General features: G+C 42.9%; 1 protein-coding gene across 6 annotated transcripts in view; it reads left to right on the top strand.

Moving 5' to 3' along the window:
- Positions 1–17,941, top strand: part of LOC105840034 — a 53,010-nt gene that overhangs the window by 14,489 nt on the left and 20,580 nt on the right. The window contains exons 2-8 of one of the 6 annotated variants that reach the window (XM_036294470.1): positions 8,903–9,127; positions 11,223–11,253; positions 11,299–11,345; positions 12,438–12,446; positions 13,972–14,259; positions 15,310–15,705; positions 16,305–16,532. In XM_036294470.1, the coding sequence (XP_036150363.1) occupies positions 8,923–9,127; positions 11,223–11,253; positions 11,299–11,345; positions 12,438–12,446; positions 13,972–14,259; positions 15,310–15,705; positions 16,305–16,532 (1,204 nt within the window). In that variant the 5' untranslated portion in view covers positions 8,903–8,922. Of the gene's footprint in view, positions 1–8,902; positions 9,128–11,222; positions 11,346–12,437; positions 12,447–13,971; positions 14,260–15,309; positions 15,706–16,304; positions 16,533–17,941 lie in introns of those variants that run through there. The other 5 variants (XM_036294479.1, XM_036294474.1, XM_012686754.3 and 2 more) reach the window with 5 other exon arrangements.

The raw sequence follows: 17,941 nt of genomic DNA, 5'->3' as shown, positions 1-17,941 counted from the left end.
TCCTTCCTTCTCGTCACGCTCGACGACCGACTGTGGGTTTCGAGACGAACGTTCGCGATTCTTAAGACTGAATTTTGATGGCGAGCTGCTCAAAACGATTTCGATCCGATCTCTTTCCCGGGTCATGATGTGCAAGTACAAACAGCATTCAAGTTGGAATCGACTGGAAACTAGACGTAATGAAACAGTACTTGTCATTCATTCGAATTCAATCGAATCTTACTTGTAAATTGTCAATTAGAGTCTTAATGGTAATGAAACAAAACGTTGAATGTCGAGAGAACTTCGTGTAGAACGTTGCTTTTTTTCCAAAACGGAGTTCCATTCACAATGCATCTTCGGAGAAGCCCAGAGATTTTTGGGGCACCCTATACGCAGGTAGAGAGGGGTGGAGGGACCTCCCGTCGTCGTTAGAATCTCGAAGGCGTCGGTCTTGGCCGCGCGTTAGAAACGTAAAGTCGGAGCGTACGTTTATTTGTCATATGTATCGCGGCCATGGTTCTGGGTTAGGTCTGGCGCAGGGCTTCGGGTTAAGTTAGGTCTAGTTTACTCCAATTTACGAACGGCGGGCAGTCGCGACGGACAGGAGGAGCAGGATGGAGGTGGGAGAAGAGAAGGGAGACGAAGGAGAAGAGAGCGGCCCGAGGGACTTTAATTTCCTCGACGTACGCGGGGCCCGATGGTTTAAAAGCGCTCCTAAGAACCCGCGGGGCTTTATGGGGGTATGCTAGAATTAACCATTAACGTGTGATTGTACTGGCGAACCCCGCCGAAACTTGACACCGCGATCTCTCCTGCGTGCTTGGTGCCAAGGCTACGTCCGACCGTGAAACATAGACCGACTTGTTCGATTGGTCTTAACCGAGCGCGGCTGGAACTGACTCTATCGCGAGCAACGAAATTAAGTTGGCACGACGCGAGCCACTCTTTCGACAAATAGCCATAAATCTAAGGGATTAAGGAAATTTAAGCTTCAGGGGGAACCATTTTTCACGAAATATACAAAGAAAGAAATATATGTACATATATACTTGTACAACAGTATAGCTAGATATGTAACAATAGCCGTGCATTGTTATAGTTATTTTATGGTCAATGTACGCAAGATTAACTGCTGGCACGAAACGAGAATCCTTTCGTTCGAATGCGGAGGAGATGCAGCCGCATCGCACTCGTATTCCGCGGATGACAGCACGCTCGCACGAGTAATGATCATTGCCGCAACATTCGTTGACTTCGCTTATCCAATATTAATGTCGTTCCGCGTCTCTCCCTCTTTCTTTATTTACCTTGATCCGACGACGGGCGAGATGTATCGCTCGACAGCGAGACGGCCGCCGACCGTAAGAGGGATTCCTCGCGAGCAACGTGCTCGGAGATCACGCACGGAATCTCCGGTGAAGTCCGACGAGAGAAAGAAGGGGGAGAAAGGGACGAAAGGGAGGAATACGCCAGCGCCGCGCGCGGTGCAGAGTCATTTAATTCGGGTACACCCCGTGAACGCGGCATCGCACCGCGGGCGATAGTGGGGCGCCAGTTGCCTAGCGACCTACCCTGGGAAGCCCTGTAGTCCTCCTCGGGCGCACTTTGTTTGCCGTAGCCCCGAAAACACAAAGCTTTTACGTGCCTGTACGTAGGACCGGTCGGCGTAGCCGGCTATCGCGAATCACGGCAACATACATAGATACCACGACGGCTAACGAGGGGCGTAAGAATAGAGTGCGAGATACGCATGCTGACGGATGCCCCGCAAGATTTGGCTCGGACGCGAGAATCATACTTAAAGATCACACTCTCGTAGAGAGGGAGAAAGATGTGATATTGATCTGTAACCGTGCAATGATTAGGTTATGCAAAAAATTAAGACAAATTCTTATAAAGAGTTAAAATTGTATAGTCCTGCTCATTCGCTCTGATAATAACAGGCAGTCGCAATAAACTTCTATATTTAGAACAGATTTTTCCCGACTGATTTGTGAGGATTATCATTAATTTAGACCAATTCGGCATCGAATACTTAGAAAAAGTATCAAGCGAAGGTATTACGGGTAATCATGGCGATCGATAATAGTCTCTCCGTCTCTCCATTCTCTCTCGCGCTCGGGTGAAAGTTTTACCTGGAAAATCGCACGGAGATGGATCCTTGATCCTTGATCCTCGGTAACTCGAGGGAATATATGAAAAAGCGTACAAAATTCCGAAACAGCTCTCCCGGCTCGCTCGTCCCTTTAAAAGCCAGCAGCCTCGAATGCAAATTACTCGTGCAAGCTACTGGTGCACAGTTTTTATTCGTTCTCTTCCGGAATAGCTCGCGTATACAATCAGCCCTTAGACGCGCAATTTCGCCCTATATTGACAACTTGATTGCCGCGTCGCGCGTATATATAGATGACGTCTATGCATCCTCGAGAATTATGGCACTCGCCCAGATGTGACGACTATATTTTCCGCTTCATTTCCTGTGTTTGTCGTTAATATACTCGACGTAACGTGAGATAAAAAAAAACATACAGACATCTTTTAATATCCGTTAATGGGAAAAAAGTCGCTTGACATATTATTTAAAATATATTGCTGCAATTTTCGAGAAAATGCAAGTACGACTCGTGTACTCGATCGTGGCGGTTAAAATATTAACGGGTGGTCTCCCTATCGAATCGCTGTTGTTGCTCAAACGGCGTGTAACAAGAAACCGGAGTAATAACACGCGTGGAACCGAAGGTACAGTCGCGTGGAACTTGGGCGCTTATAAACGGGCACGTGAGCACTGCCTGAAAACACAGTGATTCCTTTCAGAGCCACGTATTCCGTGACTCAATGAAGATACCTCAAGTGTCTTTACACACGATGACAAACACGAGGCGGCGGGCATAATCCGGCAACTCGAATGCAACACAAAATGCATTACTCATGACGCTCTCTTACCAGTGCTGACCCTGATTCTAGGAAAGGGATGAAGAAACAAACGGATGTGTGAACGGACGGACGGACGGACGGGCGGACGGACGGCCGGGTCCTGGAATGTTGTGCCTGTAGCTTAAAACCCTGGTATACCTGTCCTCTTCTTACTACTACTCGTATATTCACGTTCTCTACGTTGATCTCTCGATCTCTTCGCTCAGTCCGCGTCATCTCTCCTCCTCGCTCCGCATCGTTCTTCTCACTCGAAGAGAGTTCCTCCCTCTATCTCTTTCTGCCTATCTTCTAAGCTGGAGTCTCTTTCTTCTCTTTTCGTCTTTCTCGTCGTTCTCCCCTCCATCCCTTCATTGCTGGCTCTCGCTACGTTGCTTCTTCCTCCTTCGTCTCTGCGTCCTTCGGTCCTCCGTCTACGCCCCTCCCCCTCTTCCCTCTACTATCTCGGTCTCTTTCCTTAGCTTCCTGTCTTTCTTCGACGACGCATTTTCTGTCTTCTTCAAAGATCGGTGCTTCTCTCTTTTCTCGGCCTTTTTCTCCCTCTCTCTCATCCTTTTAACTCGAGGTTCTCATTTTGTTTACAACTAGAATTTTCCGAATTACATTTCGTTGAATGATTTGTAAAGTCGATCGAATCTCATTCTTAAGTTTCGCTAAGCGGAAACTAGAATTTTGGAGGGAAAGATAATCCCCAAAATAACGAATCAACATAATATACGTACACTATAATGGTTCGTGACAAATTTTGTTCTATATCTCATAACAGAGAAATACATGCTGAAAAGAAATGTATAACGCTAAAAAATTCGTCGATGCACGTTCGAGGGATTTTGTTTGATTCGGTTCGCTCGGTTGGCCAGGTGTTCTGGCAGTGAGCGAGCACTATCAGCGAACGCGAGATCCGTGGGTCGAGAGAAGGACCGACGAAGGAGCCGGAACGTGTAGGTGAAACCCGACGACGAGAGAGGCACTAAAGAAGGATGGAGAACCTGTCCTCTCGAACTGAGCCTTCTCTTCTCGGGCCTCTCTGAAGAGGCTTAAAGAAAGCCTTCAGGATTCGGCCCCTCGGACCTTGGTTTACAGCTACGAACACGACGTTGTCGAGCATCTCGAACGCAGCGCAGTTCTAATCGCATCGGAATAATTTCTAGGCGCAAACTGCGGGTTCGATGCAACAGCTGTGCGAAAACGTCGAAAATTCATTTTCCTAATGCGAGGATCGATCTTTTCGAATTGTCAAAGGAGTCGAGAAAGATTAAACTGTTGTCGTGGTGAACTCTATTTCTTAAGACTAATTTCCTTTAGATTTATTATGTACATATATCAACTTAAAAAAAAAGAAGCATTAAGCTACATTGTTGGCCTCTCAGAGGAAAAATGGCATCTTCCACGCGGTGCGTTGCTAGAGATCGGAAATTTCGGCCCTCGAAATAACGTGGGGCTGTGTGTGGAAATGACAGCCGGCTCGGTTCGGTCGCCCCCATCATGTCGTGTGGGGGAAGAGGGGTGGCGCGCGCGGGAATCCCGGCCACCCTCTTCCCCGTCGCCTAGGCTGCATATATCGACCCACCGATGGCGAAGCGGAGTGTGCACGACCCCTGACTCGCGCATACATGAGGAAGAGAGAAAGGCAGAGAGAACGAGGACTCCTTAACCCTCATCCGGGTTGTCGCGGGGTAAAAATTGACGGACCAACGGATATCGGAGCAGGCGTCGGCTCGGCCGTAGTTGGCGATCGCTTATCGATCATTCCGAGTCATCGATAGTGCGGGTTGCGAAAGAGATTCGATATGTCCGATGAATAACAATAATGCAACAAAAAATGCATTCGCTCTGGTAAAGATAAAGGAATACGTGAATGTGCGTATTCCCTCAATAACGAAAGTGTGGACATAGAAGGGGAAAGAATAATCTCTACCTCAAAATTAAAGAGGGAGATGATGGAAGAGGGATGACTCAGGATCCTCGATCTCTGCATCCTGGATTTTTAATCACGAAACTCTTTCATCGTGGAAGGCGAAAAAAAAGGAAACGTAATAAAATCTGTTAGTGTCTTTCTTGAAATGTTACATGATCTTATTCCCTCTAACATTCCGTATACAGTTTCGTCAACAACGTCGGACGTCAATTGACGATAACAGAGTTAAGTTTCCCTGTGTGTCTGGCCGCGGATAGTAATATCGCTTGCTCGAGCTACGCGGTCAAACAAAGCGGAAGTTAAAAAGCAAGATTCCCGCTGATTATGGCGTAATCGGAGTCACCGAGTAGGAAGCTCGCGATAGACTCGACCCCGTAATTCGCCTCACCGATTGAAGAGAAAGAGAGAAACAAGAACGGGGGGGGGCGGGGGGGGGGAGATGAGGAAGAGAGAGCGAGAAAAGTCGGAGGTGTCAGATTTTTACGAGCACCTGTTCACCATTTTTCCCTCCTCGTAGAGGGCTCGAGTCGTCAGGTAGATACACGGGGCTCGTAGGGCCCCGGCTCGTAGGGGTACCCTATCGACCTGGAAACCTGTTCTCCCTTCTCTCTCTTCCACCACCATCTCGCCCTCCCCGTTCCCCTTCCGCGGCCCCCGGCCACTCCGCTGCTCCGGCGGCGGGAGCGATGGAAATGAAAAATTAGGCCGCTGTCGGGACCTCGCCTCCTTCGGAAACTCCGTCTCTCCGTGCCTCCCGCGCCGACTTTTTCGTCACCGCCATTTATTTATCGCACGCCGACACGTACGTACGGGGTGTTTGTAAAACATGCGGCCTGATTTCCACACCGAGTGCGGTCGAGTGCGCGAAGAAAGTTCCTAGGCGCTTACGTCAGAAAGCGCTTTATCAAAGGAGGTTCCAGGGAATTTTCTTGTACAATTCATTTGCTTGTGATTTCTCATAAATACATAATGTATCCCGGATTGCGATTCGTACCGTTTCAAAGTCCCCGAATGACGCCTCGGTTTCGATCGTTTACTAATTAAGAATCACGAATTCCTCTATACGTTCAAGGAAAAATCCACTTCATATCGGAAACACGTAAAGTACAAAGTCCGGAACGAGCTGCAAAAAAAAAAGCAATTTCCATCTAACGTTTCTTGCTCAAAGAGAAGACTGTCAGCGATTATATCTTACCCGTCGACACTTTCATTTAACGATTTATTTGTACGCGCGTCCAGAAGCCAGAGAAAAGACGACACTGAATTATCCGCACCCTATTCCATCGTCTTGGACACCGCGTGTATAGCGAGCAGTCTGCGAGTTTGAAGGCTTTAATGCCGTCGAAATGCGAAGTGAAATATTCTATCCCACGTGTACAACACGAGAAGAGGCCCGTGAAAGAGAGGAGGCGGCCGATCATAATAACTCGCACTCGTGCGACCATCGGCGGGTGCCGCGCGCCACGCGCAGTACTCCTCCGACACGGTGTATACCTGCGGATTGACAGGTTATTGGCGGTCGGTCGTTACTGCACGCGTGCACGCGGTAACGAGGGCGAATCCGCTCCGATTCCGAGTATGCGTAAGCGCTTATGTGCGTAAGCGCGCGCGTGCACGCATGACCGAGCGCACGCGAGGGCGCGTCAAGGATCGCGATTAACTTCGTTACTTGTAACGCCGTAGCTATTTTCCTTACGGAAAACGGCCGTGCGCGCTCTCACTGACGCGCCATTGTATATGTCGTACATTGTGCATGAACCAATGGGCGTAACCGGAAATTAATCTTGACCAAACTGGGAAGCGGCAAACTTTTACTTCGTTGGACGCATCAAAATAATATATGTTGGAATAAATCTAGTTACGTATTAATGTGTGCTCGCTCTCGTTTTATTGATACGTTTCAGCGTATCTTTGTGCTGAAAGAAAATCTTCATGCAAACAAATTAATTAACTAGAATTCACGTATTTTCTTCTTAATGAGACGCTCGACGCGCACGACGGGACCGCGATCGATATAGATCTTGCTCCACTGGGTTTTTCTTCCCGTAGAATTCTTTCGAATCGACTGTTTACACTCCAAGCATAAAGCTAACGTCTCTCCTTCCACTATTTATGTCTTAATTAATTTGATCCTGCTATTCCGCACGTAAAACTCGAGAAGCTATCGGGGTAAAGTGGTATATACGATCTAAAAATTTACGCGGTGGTAATTCGAGGACGACTAACAAACGAAATTCCTTTACCGATAAACATGTAACACTGAAAAATCACGGCGTTAAAAAGGGTTAAGTATCAGACAGTATCAAGACAGGATATATCGACTCATGGCGATTGCCGTGCGCACACCCTTAGGCGCGTCACCCTGTATATCTAAGAGACTACATTATGCTTGCCGACCTGTTGCTACCCTTTCCTACCTCGCACCCTTCTACTATTCCTTCCGACCTAATCCACCCGCTGCTACGAAACGGAATCCCCCCCTCCCCCTTTCCTATCGTCGTGCGCTTCTCCCCGTGCTCCTTTTCGTTCAGCTCTATATTCTTCGTTTCGGTCTCCTTTTCGTTTTACTACCTTCTCCTCTCAGTCGTTTCTCCCTTTCGACTGGCTCGTCAATCTCGCGATCTCCATCTTTCGTCCCCCCTCCGCCGCTCTTCTTCTTTTCTTTTTTTTTAAGCTCGTTAATTTTTCTTTTTCTCAAAGCTGCCCTCAAGCCGCTAACGATGCTACAATACACTGGAAAAAAAGTTTTGTTGTTTTATGAGAAATTTTGGTTGATTCAACCTGTCCGTTTGTTCGAAAATGAACGATACAAATTTTGTAGTTGGAATTACCAGAGGATTCTGGTTAATTCCATTCTGTTTGAATCTACCAGAATTTCTTGTTAATCTTACTACATCGTTTTGTTAGGTTTACAAAACTCTACAAAAATTTCTTGTTAATCTTATTATATTGTTTTATTAGGTTAACACAATTTTTTTGTTAAAAAACGAGTTTGGATAGTTTTTAAAATAATAACAATATATCTTGGTTTAAAGTACACTGCATATATTTTACATATATTTTACTAACCTCTAAAAATCTCTATATAGCTGTCGAAATTCCATTCGCGCAGAAGAGAAGACATTTTTTCGTCCGCCATGCCGTTAAATAGAATAACGTAAATACACGATTGTAAGATACACGAAACAAATATAAAAGCTACCTTATGGGTACCGCGTGATATTAGTATCGCATCGATACCGCGTTGGTTTGCGCGAGATTGGCATGCACCGACTTGCGCTGCGAGAACGAAGGCGCCAGCATTATCGCTATTTTTGTAAATATAACAAGAAGTTTTGTATTATTTTGTAGATTCAACAAGAAGTTTTGTAGATCCAACAAGAAAAACTTAATCAAATCCTTATAGTACAGTTAACCAAACGGTGTAGTTATAAGCTGTAAAATCTTGTTATGATAACCAGAAATTCTGTTTCGTTTAATAAGAATACGCTCAACCAGAACCGTTTTATTATTATAATAAAACCATTTTTCTCAGTGTACTAATAACGCGGTATCGACATACCTGTGGGCATCGGTTGCACTTCCGACTCGACTCGGTTTTAAAAGTATAAATAATTTTCCCGTCCGTGTGCATCGCATCGGTTTTAAACGCGGGAGATTTATACATACAGATGTCTGCTACGATCTACGGGGTGTCTTAAAATGGCAGACTGATTAAGAGAATGAACGTCCTGATCAATTTAAAATTAATTTCTTGACTCCTTTAAATTAAAATGTTAGACGCAACAACGATCTTGTTCACAATCCTCCTGAATTAAGTTTACTTTTTAATTATGTTCTTGTTATTCCGAATTCTTTTTAATATAGGATATTTAAAATTCGTACAGTGAAAATGTTGCGACAAACAATAGGGATGCTTTCGAGATTTTAGGAAAATTGAACTTTGTAGCTTCTATTCTACTGTCAATAATCGGCAATTAAAATCAAGATTCTTAAGCAAACGTCTCTCGCATGCGCATTTATCTAAAATTGAGATTAATGTCGTGTGTTTTTTCGATACTCTGATTGCAGCCTCGGGAGGGGGTGGTTCGATGTTGGTCCCTCCCGTGGCCCAAAGTGGGACCGGGGATCGTCCCGTGGGGGACACGGTGGCACGGGCTCAGCAGACAACCGGCCCCGGTGCCGCTACGACGACCCTATGGCCTTTAGCACCTGCGCAGTCCAATCAGGTTCCCAATCAACAGTCCCAGGGCATACCACCTCTGGCCGCTACGCCTGCGCCCGCTCACAATCAAGGTTCGCATTACATTATACGTATCAATCATCATTATTACCTCACGGCGGCGTAACGATCCGAAGATTGCTTCGAACTGCTGCGAAAGTCCTATCACGAAACACATCGCGGGTGTTTCTCCCAAATATGTATATCGCAAAAAGTTGTATTCGTTTCTCGCTAACATGTTCACTACAATCTTACTACATTGTTGCCGATCAAATTTTCAAACGACCTTTCCTTCGCTAAAATACAGAGTTATGATCACGAAGTTAAGACTTCGTCTTGATTTTAATTCGAATCTTATTCCCGCACCCAATATTTTAGACCGTTTTAAGTAATATCTTACGATGTTAATACAGCTCTGTAATTGGTTAATGATATCTGAAGACAGTACTTAAGATAATCTTCAACTATAAGTACCATTCTTGATCGTCGAAATATTTAATATCGAACATTCACACAAAAAATGCAAAACGATATTCGTTCAATTAACTCTTCGTCGTGGAAAGATTGTGTTCAAATTGAATGAAGAATACTGTATTTTCCCCGACACATTCATGTACGTTATGTAATATTCACTATTGATCAGAGGTCGTTCACGCTTGACGTGTAATACGGTTATCATGCTTTATCAATCCGATATCTCAAATTCGGGCTGCATGGAAGACTCCTTGTGTGGCGAAACAGCTCAGTTGGAACAATGTTTAGATTGAAGATCTAAATTTTTCCAGTTCAATCTCGGGTTTAGGCACAGATTCTTTCGTCTTCTAATAATAAAAGTCTAAAATAAATATGTTTAATAAAGGTACCAAACGTGTGATTGTGAATTTCATGAAACTTTATCACATTTGAGATGAAAAAAGTATTTACTTTTTTTCTTATCAAGTTAGCACTTATTTTGATAAGGTTTAGCATATACGAGCGATATTTCGCAGTGTTTATCGTTGTATTTGTCTTAACAATTGATTACTATCCGCTGAAAAAACTGGACAATATTATTATAATTATTGCTTTTACAGAAATTGACGTAAACACGAGCCGTTTATTATGCAAATAAGTCTAGTTTCGAAATATTACGAATTGCGATAAAATACGGATACGAACGGCCGTGACGCGTTTAATAATTCTATGATAAATCATATCAAATGCAGAAAATATTGTTACAGCCGCAAAATTAACTTTGTGCTTTAATCCATGGTTTAATCCATGCAAAACAAAAGGTTTAAACATAGACAGAAAAGACTGACTGGAATGCAACATATTTTTGTATCATGGAGGAGAACCGATAAAATAACATTCAGGAAATACGTAACTTTTTTATTAATTAGATAACTAATCTACCATTTGTCTTTGATATAGATTTTAATCCTTTCTTGGAATAAAAGATCATGCACTCTTGCATAGCTAATGTTATACTATTTTAGCAGAACAATTTTCAATTGATTACATAAGTGATGTTGGAGGAATCTGCTGCTCATATTATTTTCTAAAATTGCTCTGTTATTTAAAAATTTAACGTTTTTCTCGACCAATGTAACTGCTTGACTTAAATATCATTGTGTTATTTTGAAAGGAAAAACAGATTTTGATCCCCTTCAATATCTATTAAGCATTCTTCAATATCTCTTAAAAAAGATATTCTGCTAAAAGAATGATATAATATTACACTGGTAACAATTTTATGACTTTATTCCAAACGAGGATAAAATCTGTATTAAGGACAACATTTACCTTTTATTAATAAAATAAAAACAGTATATTTTTAAGATGTTCACATTATTTTATCCATCCCCTGTGTATTGGAGATATAAAGAAAAAGGATAAGATGCGAAGAAATATTGAATCTTTTCTCGATTTTTACTTTATAGTTGCGCGGAATTCAACGAAAGAATGTTCCGACGTTTCTTCATCATTTTCACAATGTTTGCGATAAGTACAGTAGCCAAGTGCGACGTTTATATATAATTAATCGTTTTAAGGTATTCTTATTCAAAAGTATGTCGTCTGCGAGTCTCAATAAAAATTAACTGTCAACCGCAATCCCGTTACGTCATTATCAATTCTTAAGCTTCAATTAATTATTAACCGTTCGATATCTCGGCGATAATGTTACAGGTGCGAACCGCTACGGGCTGTACTCGTTATTCCCAGGGGGTGGCGGGGGCAGTTACGTCGCTGCCACCCCCGCCACCCCCGAGCAACCGATGCCAGCACGGGCTTATCACGCGACGCACAAGGGTAAGTTTACGACTTCCTTTCTTACGACTTTGCTTTCCTCGAAAATCGCTCGAAGATATCTCTCTTGCTGCGAACGAGTTACACACTTTGCGTCTTATAAATAGAAGCGAGTATTTTTACAATCTGATCACTTCTCATCTCTGTTGAATAACGCTGTTAAGAATATTTTTTGTAAAATGTAAAGGATAATAAAACAATTTCGAAGTTAACATTAATGACGAATTCTGCGACAAATCTCGTCGATTCCTTCATAACTGCAATATCCAGAGATCGTTACTTTTCACACGATTAACGATAAAACATTTTATCGAGCTTTTGCAAGCTTTGAACTCCGAACGTTTCCTTAATTATAACGTGTTATCCGTAAAATTTGCGTAAATGACTTGAATAAATGTCGATGTAGGATCGCAAAAGATAGAGGAGCACTCGAAGCGATCGAAAGAACCACAATTAGAAATCGCTTTTAACGTTAAACTTCGCCAGTCTCGCAAATTTTCCAGTCACCTTCGCGAACAGGGCAACCCTCCCTCGGATAATTGAAATCTCGCCGGCGAGATTCGATTTTCGACAAGACTTCGAGAAGGAGGAGGATTCGACCCTCCGACGCGTCTCTGCGTGGTCTTTCTTTTTTTTTTGTTCCTCTCTTTCTCGAATCCACTCGCCGTCTACCGCTTCACGGAGCCGCGTTTTGGATTACACCTCGAACAATGAGGTTGTTAGGAACTAAGAAGGCGAGGCAAGGTCTACACGACGACTGGACACGCGGCTACACGCGGGAATTCTATTTGTGACGCGCGCGTTTTTCTTCAACTCCCTCCGGATCCTTACTCCCTCGAGTCCGTCGCTTTAATTGCATAATTGCTCCATTGTAGACGAGGGACCCGCGGAACTCGCGTGAAAGGTTTCGAGGAGACGTCTTTCGCGAACCGTCGAAAAAGCGGTTCGTTAATTGACAGTGAACTGCAGAGAAAGAGAGATAAAGTCTCTTCGAATCGAATTTCGGGTCGCACAACTTTTTGTAGAGAAAAAAAATTATATTCCTTGTGATTTCTAATCTTTCGCATATTTTTCCATGCTTTCACGTTGCCGCAGAACGGACAAGTAAGTATAAACGGGTAATCCGAGCCGTACGTGTGATAAGAAAAGAATCGCAAACATAGATGCAAATTTTTTTTAATGCGCTTTGAGGAAAGAACACGCTCTCGATGTACCCATTAACGATAACCAATTCAGTTGTAGATATCAATCAGATATTTTTTACACACATCAATTTGCATAGGCAGATACGTATCCGCATTTAGATAAAATCAATAGTCCTAGCAATGGCGCAGCGCGCCACACCAAAGATATATCGCGTTGCCGCGCGTGCTGACGGACGCGTTCCCTCCCGAGAATTACGCATTTTCCTTGCGGAACGGATTTCCGAAAATATTATTTCCGCCCTATTCTATTGCGCGCACCACCTCTTTAGAAAAACCTCCGTACTTGCTAATTAACGATAAAATATCCAATCAGTTAATTATCGATAAAATATGGAATTTTAATTATTAGCGCAATATGGGACTAAAGTAGTCCTCCTCCACTCGCGCGAGTTATTCGGTACATTTTATCAATAATAAAGTAGAAAATGTTCTCGTCTGGTTACGCAAAATTGCAAAAATTTGTAGTTATAGACGTCAAGAGCTACTTGATTATCTGTTACGAATAAACAAAATTGTTGCAATAAAATGTATGTAAGAGATTTTTTCTGCATTAAGAGATATGTAAAATAAAAAATAAGTTCACCGAGAGAAAAAAAATAGTTACAGTAACCATAATATCAGTAATATATAATTTGTAGTCATTTTTTGATCCAACCATGTTTTTATAGTTATTCAACGATATATAAATTTAGTTATAGTTTGTTTGAACTATATTAAAGTTTTCATAATATTGATCTATACAACTTATGATAAAGTTGTCACAACCAAAATGGAGATTTTTGTAGTAAATTGTACAGTGAAATAATCACTATAAGCATAATTATTATTATCGATATTATAGTGATAATTACTATAAAAATGGCATTCCTTACTATTTATTACTTACTATTTATTTCTAATTCCTTATTCCTTACGATTTATTCCTAATTATTTTACTATGCAATCACAGTCACAAATATCACACTTTTGTTCTCAGTGCTCTAACTTTCGCTATCCTCCTTCATATATGGTTTGTTCTTACTTTTATTATTTCTTAAGTTGGAGTTTGTATCTTATTTCCGTCTTTCGTTTAAATTATAATTTGTTGCACTCACAAATCGTGTGATTTTAAACGTTATATGACAACTGTATGTGAGTATCCGTAGAGTGTACTGAGCTCGGAAATGTGAGTTTACTAAACCCAAATGACTGTATGGATCGGTCATCACCGCGAGAAGGAAAGAAAGAAGCGTATTGTATAGCATCGTATACGGACATCGTGCGTGAAAGAGTTAAACGGTTCTAGGGTTAACAAACTGCACGTTACGCCAAGTAGAGTAAGGTCTATTCGCGATACCGTAAACGATATTTCCTAGTCGCGGCATAACGAAACTTACGTTCACCAGCGGAAGGCCGGGTCGATTAATCGGCGGCGGATTCTCCAGTTTCAGAGAGCGTGTTTTCCGCGGCGGTCGGGGTTGGGGTAGGTGGCTACACCTGGGGTGCTCCCACGCCCCCGCCGGGATCACCCTACAGCCCTGTGCCCGTGACACAGCTGGAGCTGCTGGCGAAAAATTTAGCGAACCTGGCGCCTGCAGCCGCCACAGGTCAGCAGGCTCTGAGTCTGCAGGGTGTCGGTGTTAACGTGGCGGGCAGTCTGCATCACGCGCAACATACCACGCAGCACACGCAGCATACCCTCAACCTCACCGGAATCCATCATCTGCATCACGGTGAGTCGGTCCATCCGTACATCGTCGAAAAAGATTCGCGAAAAACCCATCGCGGATATCCGTGAATTGGTAGCATCGCGAGATGCTAAATAATGCACAAATTAAAAAATTAGACTTACCAAATAAACAAACACTGTTTTTGAGTCATTGGTACCTGATTTTAAGAACTTTTATATGATTTCCTTCCTGGTATCATTACGAGGGATAAGAAGTTGAAAAAAAGCAAAATTACAGGTACTGTTATCGGAATAATGTGCTAACTATAAATTGCCAATTTTAAATCGCCTTATCCCGATAATATCTGTTTAACGTTATTACTCTAGTTAATAATACCTGGATATCAGGATAACTCACTTTACGCGATCCAAATCATCAGCCCTACTTATTATGCGGTAAGCAAAGAAACGAAGATAGCAGAATAAATATCTCCGATTTCGAAGGAGCAATATCAGCAGTAGAACGATTGGCATTACAAATTAATTGTGTCTCTTGTTTTAAATGAAACTTGGCAAATTTAATCAACTGAATTCGATAAGCGAAAAAATAAGGTGACACGGAAAAGTAAATTAAAGTATTTTTGAATTTCTTTCAATTGAGCAAATGAGTTCGCTTAACTCGTTACACGAACAGCAGTTTTGTCTATAAAACGAATGAACACTTGTAGCACTTCCCGCGCGGAGGAAGCATCGAAAAAAGCTCGGAAAAACCTGCAAACGAATTTTTCCTATACTCCTCGATTATACATTTACTGCTGCATATTATTTCTCAATATAAATCATTTCCATTTCAAATTGTTTAATGCTAATGAGAACAATATCAATTATCACGAAAATAGCACAGGTCGTTACGTTCGGTTCGTATCTAAAGCTCCCTCCTCCCTCCCCCCCCCCTCTCTCTCTCTCTCTCATTTCTCTACAGTACCGACGTGTATATTAATTTAAATGGAAAATATTGAACTGTTGACGCTTAGTACATCCAAATATATACCGCAATCATTCCGGATTAATCGTGGAATACGTTAACGTAATTTTCTGTGCTTTTTCGCGAAAGGTGGCCTCCATCAGAACACATTCTCGCCTCAGCTGTCGCTAGTAACCGGCAGTGCGCCGACGTTGACCATCAACAACTTCTCGTCGCAACCAACCTCGACCAACGGCATCGCGCCGACGACGGGTGTCCTTCTGCAGGAATATCAACCGCCAATAGGTGCAACAGCGGCGACAGGATGTACCGTCACCGTGAACGGTTCGTCCTGTTTAACCAACACCAGCAGCACAACCAGCAGCATGATGATGCACGGCGGCGGTATCCAAGCAACCGGCAACCAGATCGCCGTTCAAGCCACCGCCACGAAGAAACGGGAGGCTTTCCTTTCCAGTCAAGGCCAACCGGTGAAGTTGGAGAACAAATCGACCAGGACGTCGTGCCTCTGCAGAAACAGCAACGGTACGACGTCCGTTCTCCCTCGATCTTTTCCATGCAAAGTTCAACGGATCGCGCAGCGCGAACAAACAACGCGTCACGCTTCAAGATTAGGGTTGATGCTTTGGACCAGGCAAAAAGGAGCTAGCCAAATACCCGGATATCTGTCCCTTATTTAAAATGCAGCGGATAATATCCGAGTATTACTGGCTCTGTTCAAAATATGACGAAGATAATGTTTTTCTTCGTTCTTGCCTCAATTTTTTAAATTTTCCAACTTTTGTATTTTACAATCTCCGGACGATTGTAACGATCGGCGAGTTACAGAATCAGATTCCATCAAAACTTTGAATTTCTCTCTTCGGATTTTCATAATCTTTGAATTTTTCTACAACTACAGTTTTTATTCAAATATTCAAAGTTAAGGAATTCTAGAAGAGTTATAGAGCTATGGAATTCTGAAATTCCAAGTTCGAAAATTCGATTAACTGAAAACTAAGACGTTACACACATTCTCGAGATTACTGCCGCGCGTTAATCGTAATGGATCATAGGTCGCATGACAGCAGATTATTTTGAACCTGTATGTGTTGACGATGAGACCGGCAATTGATTGATTACAGGAAAGACAAAGGTGGTGCATTCAGATGTGGGATGCAGCAGGACGTTACCTGTCGCCTCATCCTGGAACGGACAGGACAGCAATGCTGGTGCTAACAATAGCGGCGCTAGTCTGACCGTAAAAAGGGAACCCTTGGCTTCGGTGCCCTGTCAAGTCGCAGAAGTTTCCACGTCCCTTCATGCCACTACCACCTCTGTCAAGATTGAACCCGTTCCAAAGTCCGAGAATGGTAAGTCGAGCTTCGATAAAAGTCTAAAAAAAAAATACCACCCGTACGTAAGTCATAATTACATTGAAATTACGTACATAATTATGTTACGTCACCAACCACACAAAGAATCGCTATTCATCGAGTATGTATAAAACGCAATATGAGATTATTACTTAAGATTCAAATAACATTTTCAAAATCGAGATACTTTAGCTTCTTAATGAGAGGATTACCGTTTGCGAAAGCTTTTGTATAAGACAGACAACAAACAATATCGTTCGAAATCAACATGAACACTTTTCAACTGCACGAAATATCGTCATGCCGTTCGTCTAATACGAAGGCGGTGCAACGCCTTTTTTGATAGGCGTACAAATATGGGAGGGGGGAGAGGAAAGAAACATGCATAACCACGCGATATGGGAGCACGAGAGCAAGAGAAGCAAAAGAGAGAAGGACGATGCGAGACGAGATCGTGCGAGACGAGAGACCGACCGGTCTATCGGTCTGTTGGTTCACAAGCGAGATGGCGAGAGGAAAGAAGCAAAGAGGCACGGTGAAGTGTGCAAGAGAGAGAAGGAGAGAAAGACAAAGACGGAAAATAAGAGAGAGAGAGAGAGAACGGCAGGCAGACAGTCTCGTTAAAGTAGGAGGTGCGTGGCACGCATGGCGACGCAAACACAAGGCGTGGTTCGAAAGAGTCTCGACCCTCTCTCCGATTCTGACACATCCGCACTCTCTGGTACACCACACACGGCCCTCGTGCCGGTGCGTGATGCCCACACGTGTTACGTCATGCGAGCATAACGCGTGTCGCCGAAGGTGCGGAGAAAAGAGGTAGATGGCGAAAAGGAAAGAAAGGAGGAGAACGAAGCGAAGGAAGGTCGGATAAATCGAGATGGTGATTTAAATGAATGCACTTCCGAATGAATTGCGGCGTTCCGGTGAAAATACCTCGGGTTGTGTACCGCAAGAATAATATCAAAAGGAACGGGCGGACAAATGAGACGGTGATTTAAATGAATACGTTTCGGAGTAGTACGTCGACGAGACTCACGTGAACTACGAGGTTTCGATAAAATTGTAATACATCAAAGAAAATTTCGCGAGGCTCAAAACAGATCGGTAATCTAAAGTAGAAGAGATAGAAATTCGGAAAGTGATTTAGACAAATACATTTTAAATATGAAATCGCACATGATATCCTTGTGGAAAGTTTCCATATCGAAAATTTGCATTTTCTTATATGCGATAGTATCTACAAATCAGCCATAATGTATAAATTGAAAGTCTATATCAAAACAATTCTCCGATTTCAATCAGTGGTGTGTTTACAACATTGATATGTAAAGATATGCCAAAAATATCAATTTTTTTATCTCTTACAATACACTGCTGCACATTTAATGTTATTGCCATTGGTGTTA

The sequence above is a fragment of the Monomorium pharaonis genome, chromosome 1 (genome assembly GCF_013373865.1).
Source record: "Monomorium pharaonis isolate MP-MQ-018 chromosome 1, ASM1337386v2, whole genome shotgun sequence".
Lineage (NCBI taxonomy): Eukaryota > Metazoa > Arthropoda > Insecta > Hymenoptera > Formicidae > Monomorium > Monomorium pharaonis.
The sequence above is the reverse complement of the archived record's forward strand: the minus strand, read 5'-3'. Positions and strand labels throughout refer to the sequence as shown.